Source organism: Triturus cristatus, chromosome 9 (genome assembly GCF_964204655.1).
Source record: "Triturus cristatus chromosome 9, aTriCri1.1, whole genome shotgun sequence".
Lineage (NCBI taxonomy): Eukaryota > Metazoa > Chordata > Amphibia > Caudata > Salamandridae > Triturus > Triturus cristatus.
This window is the reverse complement of record NC_140592.1, coordinates 1,143,325,676-1,143,343,561: the sequence shown is the minus strand read 5'-3', so window position 1 is coordinate 1,143,343,561 and position 17,886 is coordinate 1,143,325,676. Positions and strand designations below refer to the sequence as shown.

The following is a 17,886-nucleotide window of genomic DNA, read 5'->3' as shown; positions in this document are numbered from 1 at the left end:
CACACAGGACTCTCGCCCCTGCCCCCCCCCCCACCCCCCCACCCCACCCCTTCGGGCCCGGCGGAAGCGGCTACTTACGGGCAAATTCACCGGAGCAACTCAAATCTCCTGTGATCCTCGGCAAATCCCTGGGAGGCTGGTGGCACAACGGGCTCTTAGTGGACGCAGCGGAGACAAGTGATTCGCCCTACCCGGCGCTCGCGTGCTCCAGCCAGTGCTCACTGCAGGCGGCGAAGCAGAGCACTATGGTACGAGCTGCGGCCCAGCCCCCGCCTGTTGGCTCCACACGGTAAGATTTAAAGGGACCATCGCTGATAATAGACTCGGGAAACACCAGGAAAGCAATAACAAACCATGAAGAAAGCTCCTCTCGCTGAATTACAGAAAAAGTGAGCATCTGCTTAGGTGAACAAGCGGCAGGGAAAGCGTTCGCTTTCACTTCCGCTTGAAAAACAAAGAAGCCCGCAAGTGGTGCGCGTGCGCCACTGCGAGCCATGTGCTTTCAATTATCGCGCCCATGTCTGGGCACGATAATTGAAACCACATGGCCTATTGGTGTCTATTACGCGCACCAAGCGCGTAATAGACACCAATAGGCCATGGGCGGAGCAATGTGCCCGCCTTTGGCCAATTGCGTGCAGTCTTTTAGAAAAAGACGCACGCAAAGGCCAATAGGGTAGCACAAAAGGAAAAGCACACGCACGAGCGTGTGCGATTCCTAGGTCAGCTATCCAAACCCCATTTTTCCCTCACTAAATGTCTTGCGCTGCGCGAGCAGTGCTTCGCACTGCAACACTAGGCGCGAGACCTAAAAAGAGGGGATAACGGGCAACCTTGCCTGGTACCACATGTAAGATTAAGTGGCGCGGATAATGTGCCATTCAAGCGGAGTCTGGCGGTGGGAGAAGTGTTAAAGCAACGCTTTAAGGTCTATGAAACCCTTGGGGATGCCTAATTTCCTCATTACAGCCCATATAAAAGGCCATTCCAGTGAATCAAATGCCTTTTCGGAGTCCAACAGGACGGCACTGCCGGAATCTCTGCAATTCTGTGGAGCACTGCAAACAAGGTACGCAAGTTCAGCGCAGTGGACATGTGGGGAACGAAGCCAGATTGCACTGGGGTTATGATGCGATCCAAGAGTAACGCGAGCCTCAACGCAATCCTTTTGGCAAGGATTTTGTAGTCTAAATTCAATAGTGATAGCGGCCTATAAGAGCCACAGCTCAAGGGATCTTTGTCAGGTTTGGGCAGTAAGACCATTACAGCTTTGCAAAGTGTTGGAGGCAATGATTTAATTTCCAAGGCTTCATTGTAAACCTCGAGAAGGTAAGGCGAGAGTATATCTTTATAATGTTTGTAAAACATGCCTGTGAAGCCATCTAATCTGGTCGCTGTAGTGCAGTTTAAGGCGTCTTTGGTGCTAACAATTTCCTACTTAGAAAATGGCTCCGCCAAGAACTTCTGCATATAATTCTCAAGCCATACCATAACAATCTCATCTAAATAGGCCCCGCAATAGTCATTGTCCTGCTGCGCGTGCATTGTGCATAAAGCGGTGTAGTATTGGCAAAACTAATCTCCACTGTATCTGTGTGAATTTGTCCGTCATCGGAACCAATAGATGCAATGTAAGTTTTCCCCACACAGGGCCGCAACAACTGAGTCAGCGTGCGTCCCGGCCTTTCCCCCTCACCGTAACGTCTGGCAGTGATGTATTTTCCCAAGAAGTTTGTTTCACTCTCCGCAGCCTCCCTGAATTGTGTCAGCAGCAACAAGCGACTGGCCTGCTTAGCCTGAGTGTTTGAGTAGGTCTGCATTTTTTCAGGCTGTCCTCCAAGCGAGCCAGTGTACCCCTTAATGATTTCATTACTCCGGAATGTTTAGCAACACACTCCCCCCTTATATACGTTTTGAATGTTTCCCACACAGTCGCCCACGTGCTGACAGAGCCCACATTAAGATCAAAATAAGTCACTATGGACTCACGAATTTCAGCCGAGAATACCACATCGTTTAATGCCTGTCCCGGGAACCTCCACTGCTGTTCAACACCCTTTGGCCTGGGAATCCGGATATGCATACTGACTGAGTGGTCAGAGTACGTTCTAGGTAAATGGGTCATAGTGCGAAACCAGGGAGCCATGGTATGGGAGACAAGCCAAAAGTCCAGGCATGTCCAAGTGTCGTGGGGCGCTGAATAGTGAGTGTAAGCAGAGTCGTTGGGGCAACGCGTGCGCCATATGTCCACTAAACCAATAGAGTCCCGAATGTCCCGAACTGCTTTATTGGCTCGGAGTTTCGTGGTAGGGGAATCAGCCATACTGTCTAGGGCAGGTTTCAAAAGTAGGTTTAAATCTCCCCCCAAGCAGACATAGTCAGCACCTAAGAGGATCAGCAGATCATGCAGAGAGTGAAAGAAATCAGGGTCATCCACATTTGGCGCTTAAACACAGTAAAGCGATGTTATATCCCATAAGCCTGAAATGACCCGCCCTATCAGTATTCACGGCATGCAGTTGGAAGGGTAAGCGTTTTGTACGAGTATGGCAGTTCCCCTGGAGTACGTGCTGTAGTTCGCAAAGTAGCGTTGATCACCCCAGCTAGAGGCAAACGTTGTAGGGGAGGAGGGGGACAAATGCATCTCCTGTAAAAAAAGAAAAAACACATCCGCCTTATGGCGCTGCAAATAAATCAATACATGCTTCCCCTTTGAGGCATTATTCAAACCCTGCACATTCCATGTAAAAAATATTATGTCAGAAATGATGGAGAGCCTACCCGCCATCGTCACAAAGGGTTGTAACTGTGAAGAACATGAAGCAATTGTGTCAGGAACAAATGAAACCATATAATACAAAATAACCCCGCCACCCACCACCCACCGATCCCCCTCCATTGAACATTAGGGGAAAACCCGCAACCCCATAATAGTAAACATCATAGTTACCAAATGGGGACATAACATAAAATGTGCAACCGCACTGGGGGAGAAGAAACGCCTCGCCTTGTCCCCGGAGACCCTAAAACATGTATTGAAAATATAGTACAATAGGGCTAGAGCCCAGAGCCCACAATTTGAACCATCATGAAGAGGAAAAAACTTTGAAAGAAAAAATTGAATACTTAATCGATGTTACACCGAGGCAAGGGCCTTCAGCTTGCTCAAAACAGTTCCATACTGGAGCCAGAGATCAGCATGGGCGATTTTCTTGGCAGGCAAGCCTTGGAGCAGGTTCTGAGAAATTCTTGGGCCTCAGCTGGAGTTTCAAAAATCCTGGACCTGCCATCGACGTCGACCTTCAGTCGTGCTGGATACAGCATACCATATCTGAGGCCGGCCTTGCGGGGTTTTAATCGTTGCAAACTTTCGACGGGCCTCCTGAACCATAGCCGTGAAGTCCATGTGAGAAGTTGGCCTGATGTATGATGTCACTAGTTCTAGTGTACACCTTATATCAGTCCAAATACCCTTATGGTGATTGGTTGTAAAGTCAACCTTATAGACCAGCTATCCTAGTGGTAGCATGGACAAGAGCAGTCTTAGGCTAAACTCTGAATGGCATGTGAAGCCAGCTGTGATACCATATATAATCCCTTGAATACCAAATGAAAGGACACCACAACAGATATATATATAAAATAAAGTGTATTTATTCTAGTCAAACCCTCAGCACTCTTTATGAGATTAGAGGTAAGTACAACACAGTCTTATTCAAGCATACATTAAGTCACACAGGTAAGTAATACAGTTAGGCCCTAGGGGCCACGCAAACCATATACTAAGTAAGTGGTATAAGGACCACTGTCACGGAAATAGAATAGGCCTAGGCCTAGGGAATCGCTGGGGCTACACTATACTACCAAAGGTTAGGAAGTGGGAGGCCCACGGGATTCGTGTGCAGAGTGGAAACACTCACGCGTAATGCGTAAAAGTCAATAGCAATAGTACAGTTTAGAAATCGATAGATTTAGGACACTTCCGGAGTAGCTAGGAAGTCGAGACTGGAAAACTAGACACTAGGATAGTCACTATCCTGATGAGCACCGGAGTACCCAAGTTACCTAGCCCACAGGCTGCGGGTGCATAGGGGTGAAGTTGCGTCGGTTTTCGTCGTTGACTCCTATGGATGCCTGAAGAAAGATGCTGACAGGCAGTCAGTGAAGAGTGTCCGGTGGATCCCAAGGCTGGGATCAAGAAGAGAGGAGACCTGCAAGCAGAAGGGACAGAGTCAAAGTCACTAGCCAGTGACCACGTGGAACCAGGAAGGAACCAGGCGATGTCGTGAAGATTGCAGGTGAAGGTGAAGCTTGTCGCTGCAGCCAGGAGGACCAGGAAGCGTCGAGGACGACCAGGACCAGGAGGCGAGCTGTCCCACGAAGGCTCTTGCTGTCGGCGGCGTCGAAGTTGGACTAGGACTCACCAAGCCTTGGCAAGCGGAACCCACGAAGAACGGAGGACTTGCTTCTGGTGCAGACCAGGAAGGTCTGGGGTGCTTCTTCTTTGCAGAGAAGCGGGAGCCAGTCTGGAGGAGCCAAACCAGCGCAGAAGATTTCAGGGTGCGTCGTCACAAAGGCCACTAGCCAGCGGGCAAGCAACCGGACAGACGCGGCAAGCAGAAAAATGCTGAAGGGCCCCACGCAGGACTCGTGGAGTGTGGGGGGCTGATCTTCGGTGCAGATGGTGCTTGGGGTTGGGGCTTCTCAATCCCCGGTGCACAACTTCGAGGGTGCCTCAGAAGCTGCGCTTTAAGTTACTAGCCACTTTTCCCAGGTAGCCGGTCCCACGTCGCTCGTCGCCTCCACGGATCTCAGCTCGGCTGTAGATGTGGATGAGGGTCGGAGAAGTCTGGAAGTCAAGGCTCTGGTCGGACTCTGCAGTCGGTTCCTCGTAGAACGTGGGCAAAGCAAAGGGTAGTCTCTTGATGGTGCCTGTTTGCACAGGGTAGCCACTCCTTGGCCACAAGGGAGATTCTTCAGTCTTCTTCTTTCGTCGAATGTCGAAGGTCCAGAGTTTCTGTTCAAGTTTGCAGGTTCAGGATAATCTAAAGTCTTGAGGCCCAACTCCCACTCTTATACTAATCTGGGGGGCTGGGATACCTGCTAGGTCACGCCTTATGGGTGGGACCTGGGAGGGGGTGGTTACACCCACTTCCCTTTGTCCAGTTTCGCGCCAGAGCTGGGGCTGGAGTGCCCCAGCGCCGGTTTGAACTGGACTATGCAAGGAACACCTTGTGTGCCCCAGGCATGTCTCATTCCTTCCAGCCCACCCTGCCCCAATACACTAAAGGCTGTCTGGGGAGGTGCTAGCACCTCCCCAAGCAGGAAACCTATTGTCCAGGCCTCCCTGGCTGGGATCACTCCCAGCAGCAGGAGGTCAGACTTGTGTCTGTGGCAGCAGCATCCATTTTGTGATGCTGAGGCTTTGGTTAGAGTTAAACAGCAAAGTAGGATTTTAACATGTCTCTCCCTCTAGAAGGGAGGAATAATATCCTCATCACCAGAAATGGTATGGGGGTATTATTCCAAAGTGTTACACCTTACACGACATGTTTTGATACAGCCAAACCATAGTTACCATAACTGTTTAAGATTATAAGGCACTTTAAGAGTATATGGTAGGCTATATCATAGAACAGCTATAAGGACATGGTTCCGAAAGCTGCAGACAGGCTCAGCTCATGCTAGAGCACCATCTCACATGTTACCAAGCACTCTGCCTCCAGGATTGTTAAGGCCTGCCATAGGAGTGACTGATAGGTACACATGTGTCTATATATAAGGATAGATATAGGCATACTATATCTAAGCAAGGGGTGATTACATGACCTTGCCCCAGCTGAGTGATCAGCCAGTTGTGTCTGATTGGAAGGCCAGACCAGGGGTGGCATAATACATGCTGCAGCCCCTGGGAGGCCTAGGGTACACCTATGCCCTGGGTACCTAGGGTACACTGTACAGGGTCCAATAAGGTGATCCTTACCAATTGGTTATGTACCTAGGGTACATGGAGTCCATTTTAAAGAGAGCAGACAGCCTGAGACCCTGAATGGCAGGATCTCAGGCCAACTAAGTCGAAAAACCAGCTAGACACTAGGCAAAAAGTTGGGGGTAACCATAGTCAGATATCCACCTTCCTACAGTCCGGATACAAAGAAATAGAAGAGCTCTGCCAGTCCAGCGACCCACGTTCTCGTGCCATCCGCAATGCAGTGTCACGGTCTTTAAAGTTCAGCAGTCTTGCCAAGATGGAGCGAGGTGGATATCCAGGGTTGGGTCGTGGACAGAGGGTTCTGTGCGTCCTTTCATCGACAAAAGTGGTGGTGAACGACTCACATCCAAATAAGCCAACCAAAAGGCTTTCAACAAACTCATCCAACCGACCAGTGTTCGTTGATTCCGGTACACACATGATGCGGACGTTGTTGCGTCTTCCCTGGCTTCAAGGTCTTCGTTCTTGATGGAGACATTCTTCAGCAGACCTTCCATCCTCTCTAACAGTTTTGTTGCTTGGGCTGAGCCATCTTCCAAATCTGAAATCCTGCCCTCCGCATTATCCAGTCTTTCATCGTGCTGGTCCAATCAGGCCCCCATTTTGTCAAGGCGTTTGTCGAGTGTGTCGAAGCGAGAGTCCAGTGCACGGAAGCCCGCCTTAAGTTCTGCCATGAGTGCTTCATTGCCCTGCACGTTGGTCTGCGGTGGGACAGCAGCCTGGTCACCACCTTCCGCCATCGTAACGTTTGTCGAGTCAGCACCGCCTCCTGCCTTTTCAAAGGTAAGTTTCCACTGCACTCACATTTCAGTTAGGAAGAAATGCTTCTATAATATGCATGCAGTTCGCAGAGCTTAGAATGTATCCAGTTTGCTTACCGCAGTTCAGATTATGTGCAGCCTGCAACCAACACTTGCTTTTTTTAGATCCACGTTCAGAAGCTGTAAAGTCTGGAGAGCTGAGTCTAGCTTAGCTTAAATTACCCGTGTGGAAATGCATGACGGATCAAGCGTAAAGCACATCCAGCCTGTAGCGCTCAAATGAGAACATATGTAGCCTGCACTGTAGAGCACAGAAAACATGCATTCGGTAAAGTTCAGTTAAAAACATGGGAAGATGGCAGAACTGGGTTTATAACCCGTTCAGAGATCAGTGGCCGCAGGCAAACTAACCTAGTTGTTTGGTCCTGTAGATTTACTTTCCTCAATTCAAAAGCGCAATCCATGCAAAAATATTCATTTCAATATTTATTAATGTCTCAAAACCAACCAAATGACTCTTGTGGGACCTCTATAATGAAGCCTTTATACCCACACAAATCATGCTCTATTCGTAGCAGTGATTTTTCCTGTAACCGTGAAGTAAGGATTTTAAAACTGCATTGCGCAATCCTGTTTGCATCCAGACCTACACAATGATGCTTTCCTGCAGGACTGAATACATCCTTCAGAGAACCCTGCTTAGTATCATACATATGAATATAAGGTCTCTGGTTCAAAGAACTAACTGGTTTTATGTTCCACACATCACCCAAACTGAAGACACTTCAAAAATCCTTCAGGTCAATGCGTTGTAAACATTGCTCCAGCTTACCTCTGAAACTCAGCTTTCATAGAATAACTGCATTCTCCACCTAATATCGCACACCATCATTCCACTGAATATCGCACACGATCACTCCAGACACCTACCTACACATGGCAATCCTCCTATAGAATAAGCTTTCAGACCCCTTACACCATCAAGTGCACAACATCAAAGTCACAAGCCAATAGTACCTTAAAGCACCACACCAACATACATCCCACAACGATTCAGAGAATACAGGTAACCATGCCAAACTCCCAAAAACACAATAACATCATAATTATTTACCTGGATTGTGTTGCCTACATGGAAATCATTTTACTCCGGAGGTGCAAAGGATGACTGACTATCCAATCCAAACAATAATCTGAGAAGTCCTTTGGTTCATACACACCCATACACAACACACTTCAAAGATCTTCCGAGGCTAAATGTATTTCACTGCCACATTAACCTACTTAAACCACTTCTAAACTAAACACTGTGCAAATCTCTGCTAACCTCATAGAACCAAATCCTAAGAAATAGACCAACAATTGATGCCACACCTAGATCTGCACAAAAGGACAACCAGACAGCTAGTTTGAGAAAGTAGCAAGATGCTATGATTGTATTCACCATACAAAACCTAATAAGGCAACAGCTTAAGGAAAACCGTTTTCACTCACTTCATGTGGTGAGACACTGAAGGAACTAGAACCCCCATGTACCAGTTTAAGGGGATAGCCCATGTGCACAGTAAAATAAAAATAAAAAACGTACCTTATCACTGCGTCTCTCGTCATCCCTCTGCTCTGTTAGGAAGCAGGAGCACCCAGGCTTCCCATAGCCAATCATTGGTCTGGTGGCTATTTTTCGGCGCTCAGCCAGGAATGGGGGCCTGGGCATGTTCTCCACCCAGGCTGTAATGTAGCCTGGGTGGAGAACATGCAAAGTGCGCATGACTGTTTGGCCAGTCTGAGCTGGCCGGCCAAACAGTTGTGCACACTGATAACAGTGTATATCACTCCCCGTGGGTGCCTGTTATCCCCTCCGGCCTCGCCCCCAAGATCCCGGGCCACAAAATAGAACGATAATAAACCACGGTTTATTATAGTTTTATTTTTGGCCACTGGAAAGGGGTGGGGGGGTGAGACACTCTTGCGCCATAGTGGAAGAGCCGCCGCTGCAGCGTTGTCTGTTCCTTCTTGTTGTATTTTTTTCTCTGTTGCCCACCCAGTCCCTCCTAATCTTACCTTGATTTTTTGTTTACACAAGCTCCATTGCAGAACTGTGACCTTACTTTTCCTTGTGGATATGGATTAAGCCAGTCTACCCTTTCTCAGAGTAGCTCAACATGGTTTCCCCACACTACGAAAGCTCCAAGTGTTACTGAAAACAAAATATTGTACACATGCTATCTGGGTTAGGAGAACAGACAAGATTGTTCTGCCATCTGCTTCGAGACAAGTCCATGATGCTAAATTTGGAACCAAAAATGTGCTTAAACTACTATTGCTACTACACTTCTGTTTCACGTGATACTCAAGTGCTGCCACAAAGTACAGTTCTACAGGACTAAAGTATGTCAACAACCTTCACCCATGACACCAAAATGACACTAAAAGTAGTACACATGCTGTTGTCTTTTGACCACCCAAAGCACCTTGGAGCCTATTTATGGGCAGGAAAGCGCTACCCAAAGGCTACAATGCAAGATACTACCCAGAGTTATGTCAACTGAAACTATTTGGATTATGCTCTGCATTAGATCATAGCAGCAGATTGCTTTGATACATCCAACATTCGATTTCGATTACTGTTCCACGCATTAAATTAAAGACAGAGTAATCATTACTTTGTCCTTTACTTTCAACTTTGCTGCACGTGCTGGGAATAATGCAGTGTTACGATTAGAGGTGCGTGGAATTCAAGCACTCCAGCTATTGAATTCCCTCAGCCCTCCCAATACTCATTTCCCGTCCTAACTTATGGCTTAAAATGTTAACAGATATACAAACTTTAATAAGGGGATCAGTTTTAAGAAGCGAAAGTACATGTCTGACAAACAATATTATCAGTGGCATCTGATCAGTGTATATTTTTATGAAAATAATGAAAACTTAGGTTCTCTGTGCCAGTCATCAGTCCTGGGTGGCAAACGCGGTTAAAGAGAAAGCAATACCGACAAAACATCAGAAGGGAATCCTAAACAATGCCCTTCTGTTGTACATCACAGCACCAGGAAATGACTGGAGAAAGGAAGCAGGAAGGGCACATGAACAATTCACAATCATCACACCCATGGGACCCAAGTGGTGGCGTGAAACCAAGGATCAGGCGTCAAAGGTGGGGGGGTAAAAAAAATATACTTTTTTTTTTTTTTTTTTTTTTTTAATGCAGCCTCTGCTTTTCCGTTTCATTTCCAGTCAAAACAGAGGAAACATGAGAATTCTGTCCAAATGCAGTGTGCTCACCAAAACCCCGAGAGGTCGCTACACGTTAGACGTGTAAGAGGTCAAATAAAGTCTTGCTTCATGATGCGTTTTTTCATAGGTCTGTTTTTCTATAGCCCATACTTGGGATTTTATACAATATAATTTTTCACAAGTCATACTACGTCAAATTTTACTTAAAAAACTTCCTGCTATATTTTCTTCACAATGCTTAATCAAAATAGATCTCAAACTGCAGTGCCACCCACTACCCCTGCGTTCTTACCAACTCGAATACGTTTTAACTAAAGACCATGTTCTTAATTTTAAGCAGTCTATACTAATATTTCAAAAGCAAGACCATGGTCATTTAAGAAACTGCTACCTACATGCATATACTAGATTAAACATACCCACTCTACAATATCTCTAAATTTCAAGGGGATGGGCGTGGCATAGCACAGATACTGTGAGACAATTGCTGTCCCGTGCATGGTGGCTGCAAATGCCTGACTGAAAAGTGTCTACCTGAAACGAACAAAGTAAATCAAGATTAAGAAGAGAAAAGCGCATGCTAATAATGGCCTGGACATTAACTGGTGAAACATGGGACTATATAGAATAGAATGTTAAAGAGCTCCCCTCGCACTGTGGGGAGTGGACTACAGCAATTCACGATGGCAGCGGAACAAACATCAGGCAGTTGAAAAGGCATCGCTGAGGCGGAGATGCTCACGGGTATGAGGTGAGTGAGGGGCAGAGCCGGCAACAGGAACCTTCAGTCACCACTTGGTTGGAGCTTTGACGCAGCCAGTGCCTAGAAGCCGGGCTCCCGTGGAGGCTGAATTGTAGCAGTATCAGAGTGGCATTAGGCGTGGGGCCCGGCCCAACAGAAGCACGCTACAAGAGTAGGTCAATGGGAGAAGTCTGGGGTTTAAAAAAGAAAACGATTCCCAGATCCGCAACAAGAGGTGCAAGCCACTAAGGAGCGTTACCTTCACACAAAGCACTTCTATAGGAGATACATAAAGTCACCCAGCGTAACAAGATATAAATGTAGGGAGCCAATCTACCATTAGAGTGAGAAGGCCATGACTCAACTATAGCTGTATATAACTACATAACTCAAATGGCAAGGCAGTAAAACTGAAAATTAACTCTTCACTGGATGGTGAACGAAAGGAGTAGCGCATCAGGTGAACTATCTACACAGTCCTTCAGAGATTGCCAAGACAGTAAAAGACAGTTATCAGGCCGAATGCAACCCAGGCCAATGTAGACAATATACCAAACCCAAAGGGATCGATAGAAGGTCAAGGAACAGTAGCACAAGAAGAGAAATAATTTTGACATTTATTTAAAGCAATAAAAAGGAACCAGGACCTCACTAGAAGCCAAGGTAGAGGCAGACGCAACGGAATTAACTTTTTTATACACCAACCTAAGCAGTGCTACAGAAAAAAGCACCACAGGTTGAGCCACTGCCAGGTGATACTGCAAGTACAGCGGTAACCTTTCAGAAAAAATTGAACAACCTCTTGAACAGGAAAAACATATTGGAGAAGGGATGCGGAAGGGAAGTTCTCTCAAGGAATAGATAACTACAATGCTGAAACCTAAAGCTTAGTTAAAGTTGTTCTCCATCGAGAGAGCACACCAATCACCAATAAGGCCTCCCCAGCTTGGGGCACCCCCTTTCGACTACTCTACTACAGAGACAGGGAAGCGATATTCCAAGCTGCAATAAGGGGGGGAATTCAAATGGAAGGTACTCTGATTTTGCATTTTCCTGATTACACCCAGCAGGTGCACAGACAACATCACTTATTCAAGGCTATGAAAAAGAAATGCAGATATAAAAAAAACTGAAATGCATGATTTTTTACCCAGCACTGTTGAAAATCATTCATGAAGGAATAACACACTCCTTCACCATGGCAAATCAAGCACAGGAGTGGCTGGAAAGGCAAACAACTCAAAAGGACAGAAGGTGCACACTCAGAAATTGAGGTAATTACCACGAGACAGTGAAGATCAAGGTACCCAACAAAATATATCGGCAGGAAGAGAGATCATTGGTCATGTAGTTCCTACAAATCTATGTAGGATCTGCACGTTTTGACAACATAAACTAAGGGATTGGTGTTCAGACTGATTCCAGACACCCCCAAAGGATATGTTAGTCCTGCTAGCTCACTGCCACTACGAGTCCCTCGTACCAAGAAGCGAATAGCTTCTGGCAACAATCGAACATAACAACCCTGACCCCTCAGAGATCGTGAAAACAGTACAGTACTTTTCGGTCAGTCACTCGTGGTCACTTTGTCTCAGAGAGATGCAAAAAATAAACGGTGGGGACGTTTTCAATAAGCATTTATTGAAGCAGCGTCATTCTAGTGTAAAATACATGTGCTGCAACAACCATGAGACAGAAACAAATATATACAGTTAAAAGCACCAGCAGGGTAAAGAACAGGTAGAATCCTACCATAGAGCTAAAACAATCAATATATGAAGGAATATGTATGTAGGTGTATAACCAAGTATCCTCTTAGGAAAGAGCCAACCCCATTACCTGATGTGAGAAAACAAAAGGACCCGGTCTTGGTCTCTAGATGGACACCCCCAAAGGGAAATCAGACTACTGCATGCTGGAGTGTCTGCGTGCAGGCATCTCAGCATCTCGCGTCAGCATTGAAGTCTTTCTCCTCTGGTTTGTCCAGCGAAGATGTAGTGCTTATATACCCGAAAGTTACCCTCAGGGGTTCTACCTAGAAGTGTACTGTGGGCATGTTGGGCAAGGATGACGATAGAGGTGACCCTTATACAGAGTTATTATGCAGAAGATGGTAATCCTGCTGTGATACTGAGAATACTCGTGCATAATACATGATGCTACTTTCGGAAAAAACACGACAGTCATGTGGCACCTAACTAGGTGAAAAGTCAGCATCAGACCTATTATGTAGAAAAATGGTAGGTTACGTCTATATTGGGGTACATTGGGGTTCATAACACAATGAAGGTGCCGAGGAAGCAAATGACAAAGAAATCCCCCGTAAATAGAAACTGAATCTAGGTGGATACTCTGAGAGCCCTCAGATGGTTGAAGGATCATTACAAGTGCTACTTAAGGTAAAGTAAAAAAACAATAGCCAACCCTACCAATTGACTTTGGACCAAGTCCAAGGTGAATGGTTATATACTCTTACCACATCATTGGAAAGGCTGTGTTAGCGAAGGCTCAACAACATTTCTTTTTTTACTTATTTCTTTTGTTTTATATTCTTTTAAAGTTAAGTTTCTTAATGTTAAATGATGAAACCACAATGGTTTCCATGAAGGATTGCGGGTGGGAACGTGGTCACACAGAAGTATCAAAGTGTTGTCTCAGACACACGTATAGAGAGAACTACCAGGACACTACCACATAAGAGAAAATGAGAAAACTGGATAGGAATGTGCACACACACAAATGGATAAACATCAAAGATTGAAAAGATTACAATGATAACACAGAATGTCAGGGGGCTAAATTGTTATGTAAAGAGTACAATGGCTGAGACATACCTACACCGATACAGATCTCCTGCCTACAGAAGACTCAACTGTATGCCAACAAGGCCGACAAAGCGAAACTTAAATGGGGATGTCCAGTATATATCTTGCTAGCCAAAGCACACATGTAAAAAGTAGTGGGATTGTGGCTGGCCCCTAGTCAATGCCTAATTTGTAGAAGTAGTGCCAGCTGCCTGTAGTTTGGAACCCACCTCATGCCTCTTTAATTGACTAATAGACTCACCCTGCCCTTTACCTCACTCTTGAAGGTTCCTGCTTCTCCCTTTGAGAATTTTTTTCATTCTTCCTCCTTTGTACATTTTCCCTCTAGTTCTCAGGAAATGTCCGGTAAGGAAAAATAAGTGCCGGTGGGCCCCACTGGCAACCAGCGGCTCAAATTAAGCACTGCACTAGTACCTTTCACAGAAACTCACATAGTTAAAGAAGGTAGATATTGGATTCTAAATGCATATTTGAATGGCAGGGAAATTGTGGGCCTCTATGCCCTTAATACAGATGATGTGAATCTCAGTAGCAGGATGGCATCTAGTTGGGATCAGCAGTAATCTGGAGGGGAGATTTTAACTGTGTTAAACGGTAAGCGACAGAACACCGCAGTGCATGCCATAAGCAGAGAAAGTAAAGAGCACTGAAATAAGGTATTGAGGAATTGAATTTAGTAGAATATGGAGGGAACTTTCAAGATAATGTTTACACCATGCACAGCCCCATGACACCTACTCTAGAATAGATTAAGTTTTGAAATCTGGCATCATGCGCAGTATCTCACTAAAATACACTGTGGTTAGAGTCCTAATTAATCACTCACTAGTGAGTTTAAAATACAGCACAAGCCTACATAGACCCAGGACACCCAAGTGGAAATTATAAATATTGTAACTGTTCTGCGCAATTCCACATCTTTAAATGAGGACTGCAATCAAAAATTAGTTTAGCGAGAAGGTGAACACTGCTAGCAATAGGAGTGGAGAGCGCTGAAAGTTGTAGTGAGAGGTACAGCTATTGCCCAGATTTCTTCATTGATCAAACAATTGGATACAACACTTTTCACTAAAGAATGTGAGCTAGTGAGACTACAAAGAGTACAATGCATGAACAGACTGCGCATAGAGGTGATAGACACATTAAAAACTGAAATATTAGAAAAACTGTGTAAACCACTATTTAAGAACAGGTCTTTCCGATCGGTTCTGAACAAGTAAGGTGAAAGCGGCCGAACTATTGGCCTTGCTTTTAAAGAAAGGACTGGCATCAACACAGGAGTTGCCCAAAGGAATACTCACACAGTTAGCAGCGAGCTGAACTAGCTTTAATCGGACAGATTTAAATGCCGGCGCCCACTGCCAAGCTCAGCGGAGACCGACTGCATAGAACGGATGTGACTCAATTTCCGGAGGGGTAAATTCCCATTTCCGCCTCCTCTAAACCGTAAGATTCTATATGGTTAGGATGATTGTACATCTCTATAAGATGTCCCACTGTGGTAAGTGACTAACCCTGGGCAGGAAATTAGAGGTGGGTGGGTTGATAACACACACACAGCTCCTGTAACACCAGCTTGTTTTCTATGGAGTAATACCTACAGCCATTTACTTTCAAAATGAAAACAGTACTTACAAATGTAAAGTATGGTTAGATTTTATGTTCTTTATCTTTCACTTAAGGTAAACAGATGTACTAAGGAGGATTCAATATGACAAACGAAACGAAAAAAAATAATAATCAAACAATTAACACAAAGCATCCTTCGAGATTTTAACGGATTGTGCAGGTGTGAGCACTAGTTTATGGGACAGAATCCGAGAAAGGCCTTAATGTCTGAAGAAAGAAGCAACCACCATGAATGACTATATTTTGACTAAAGCAGTAGGTTTTAGTTACATTCTTCTTTTCTCCACGGGCTCTCCCAATTCATTCCCAGATCCAATCATTAGTCTGCCTGGACATACCTTCCACGACCACACGTTGACAATCATGTCGTGCTGGTAGCCCACTGACACAATATATTTGGAGCTCGGTGAAAATGCCACGCAGGCGACGCCATACTTGTGCTCCTGGAGTTCGGCCACTTGTGTCCGCTCTGCCACATCCCATACACGAACTGCTGGCATGTGCCCGCTCTATAGAGAGATGTAAAACAAATGATTAAGAAACAATGAGGATGCATCGCTGCTCTGGTAGAACAAAGTACCTGAACAAAGGCATGCATGTAACAGGTTCATTCCTTAACACTTACATGATACAAGGTGTTTACAGACGCACAGCACAAAAATACTACTGTAGTAACACAAACTCCGTTCAATGCACATCAAAGGCTCTCTCTAGTGAGCTCTTGTGCCTTGGATCTATCGAAAACAGTGCATAAAACTCATGAAAGTGTTAATATTACACCGTACTAACCAAAAGTGTAATAGTAACATGGGTGTATGTGTGCAAAATACCTTTCCAATCACGTTTTCAGCAAATGTGTGCAAAATGAGTCTCAAAATCTTTACAATTACAAAATGAGCTTTGTTTGCAAAGCTATGTGAAGGTACATGTAGTCAGAATGAGCTGCACACAATTTAACTGTGCAAGTTTTAAAACAATGAACATGGATTAAAATTCAAGAATATAGATTTCACTTTGCTGGACTAAATGGTAATTTTATTAGCAACTAATGGAACGTACCACGGTGAGCGTTGGAGTAGATGGTGCCACCCCAGCGTCAATAAAATCAACAGGCACTATATCATCCACGCAAGGGAGATAGTGGAACATGACAAAATAGCTTCATTAGCAAAGGCGGAGCACCTGAGCATATAAACCCTCGAGGATTTGATGTCAGGCATCTTTACCAAAGTGGGCTTCTGCAAGGCACAGTCATAAGGATAAATGCTTACAAAATGGCTAAGAAACATGAAAAAAATTGTTTTAGACTAAGGCAATGCACCGAAGTCCAGCGGGCTTCCAACCAATCAGCAAGAAATCCGAGCTTCGAGGAGAAAACAGAGGCAAGTATGCATTAAGAGATGGGAGGAGTAGGAAATACTATTGTCTCAAGTGGAGGTGTATAGTCAATGCAGATAATTCACAAAGTGTACTCGTGCATGTGGAGAGTGCTATGTTAGGAAGTCTACACACACACCCATATGGAAATATGCAGCAGAGTTCCAGGAGATGGTTGTGAATATCCCCGAACCCAGAGGAACAGAACACAACAGGCCGTGTATGAATGTATATCGCTGTTTTTTTACAAACCCTGAAATCTAGAAATATGAAACTCTCCAATGCTTTCCTTCTGTAGGAGTTTCTCTTTAACGCCGCAATTGCATTAAAACCATCTGTCTGTCAAATGTGCATCACCACAACTAAAAAGACAACCACTGACACAATTTGTAAAAGTACAACTTGAAATTACTCTTTACATCAATAAGACCAGTGCAAAACGCAGTCATAATTAAAATGTTGGCTAATCATGGCACCCTATCAAGCGACCCACAGATTGGCCATTCACTAACAGAGGGGCAGCATCTACCAATAAAGACGTCACAGGTGACTTTCCAGCTATTCCACATGATGTCATTTTCAGAGGCAAGTAGAACCTGGGCAGATCCCACAGGCCATGCATCAGAGATGTAATGGAAAGTGCTGATCCAGAAACAGATCTGGTAAGGTTTCCTAGTATACCACACAACCTTCCATGCACAAACCACACAGCAAAACCGAAATTAACCTTGAAGAAGAGAACTGGTTGAGGCCTCGTAGCCTTACCATACTTACTTTTGCAGTACTCATGTCAATTATTTTTACCGTACAGACAGTCTGGAATAACCAAGCCAGTGATAATGGATTGAGGTTGCTCTGAACTAGAAATAATGTCTCTAGGGAGATTACTTTCACTTGTACGGACTCTTAAGTGATCATGCACAGAAAGTGGGCTATATGGATCATTACATACAGAACATTTGAGGTATGAATCTAATTTGGCAGTACTGCTTGAAAGGCATAGCAAACCTTGTCTGGCCAATGGTCAGGCGGCTTCCCCAGGAAAGTTTCTGCTGCTTTCAGAGGAGATGCAACCTATGGGCATTGATCGCTGTGCTGTCTTACAAACTGTCTTACAAGGAAAAGCCCATTTGCTGAAACGTAACCCAAGAATCAATCAATTCATCTGCAAATTATGAAGAGCAGAGGAAAATTTGCTCAGGAGAACTGCTTGGATATTGCTTTTCAACAACAGGAGCACATGCATTTCAAAACCTGCTTAAATTCATGGCACGAAACACAATGACACACATGGTAAGGGTTCAGATGACAAAGTCAGCAACAAAG

The 17,886-nt window shown here is 45.0% G+C and overlaps 1 protein-coding gene across 3 annotated transcripts in view; it reads right to left on the bottom strand.

Moving 5' to 3' along the window:
• The window catches only part of MAPKBP1 (mitogen-activated protein kinase binding protein 1), a 953,926-nt gene that overhangs the window by 460,136 nt on the left and 475,904 nt on the right, over positions 1-17,886 (bottom strand). For all 3 annotated transcript variants that reach the window (XM_085627077.1, XM_085627078.1, XM_085627079.1), the window contains exon 6: positions 15,522-15,692. In XM_085627077.1, the coding sequence (XP_085483203.1) occupies positions 15,522-15,692 (171 nt within the window). The remainder of the gene's footprint in view (positions 1-15,521; positions 15,693-17,886) is intronic.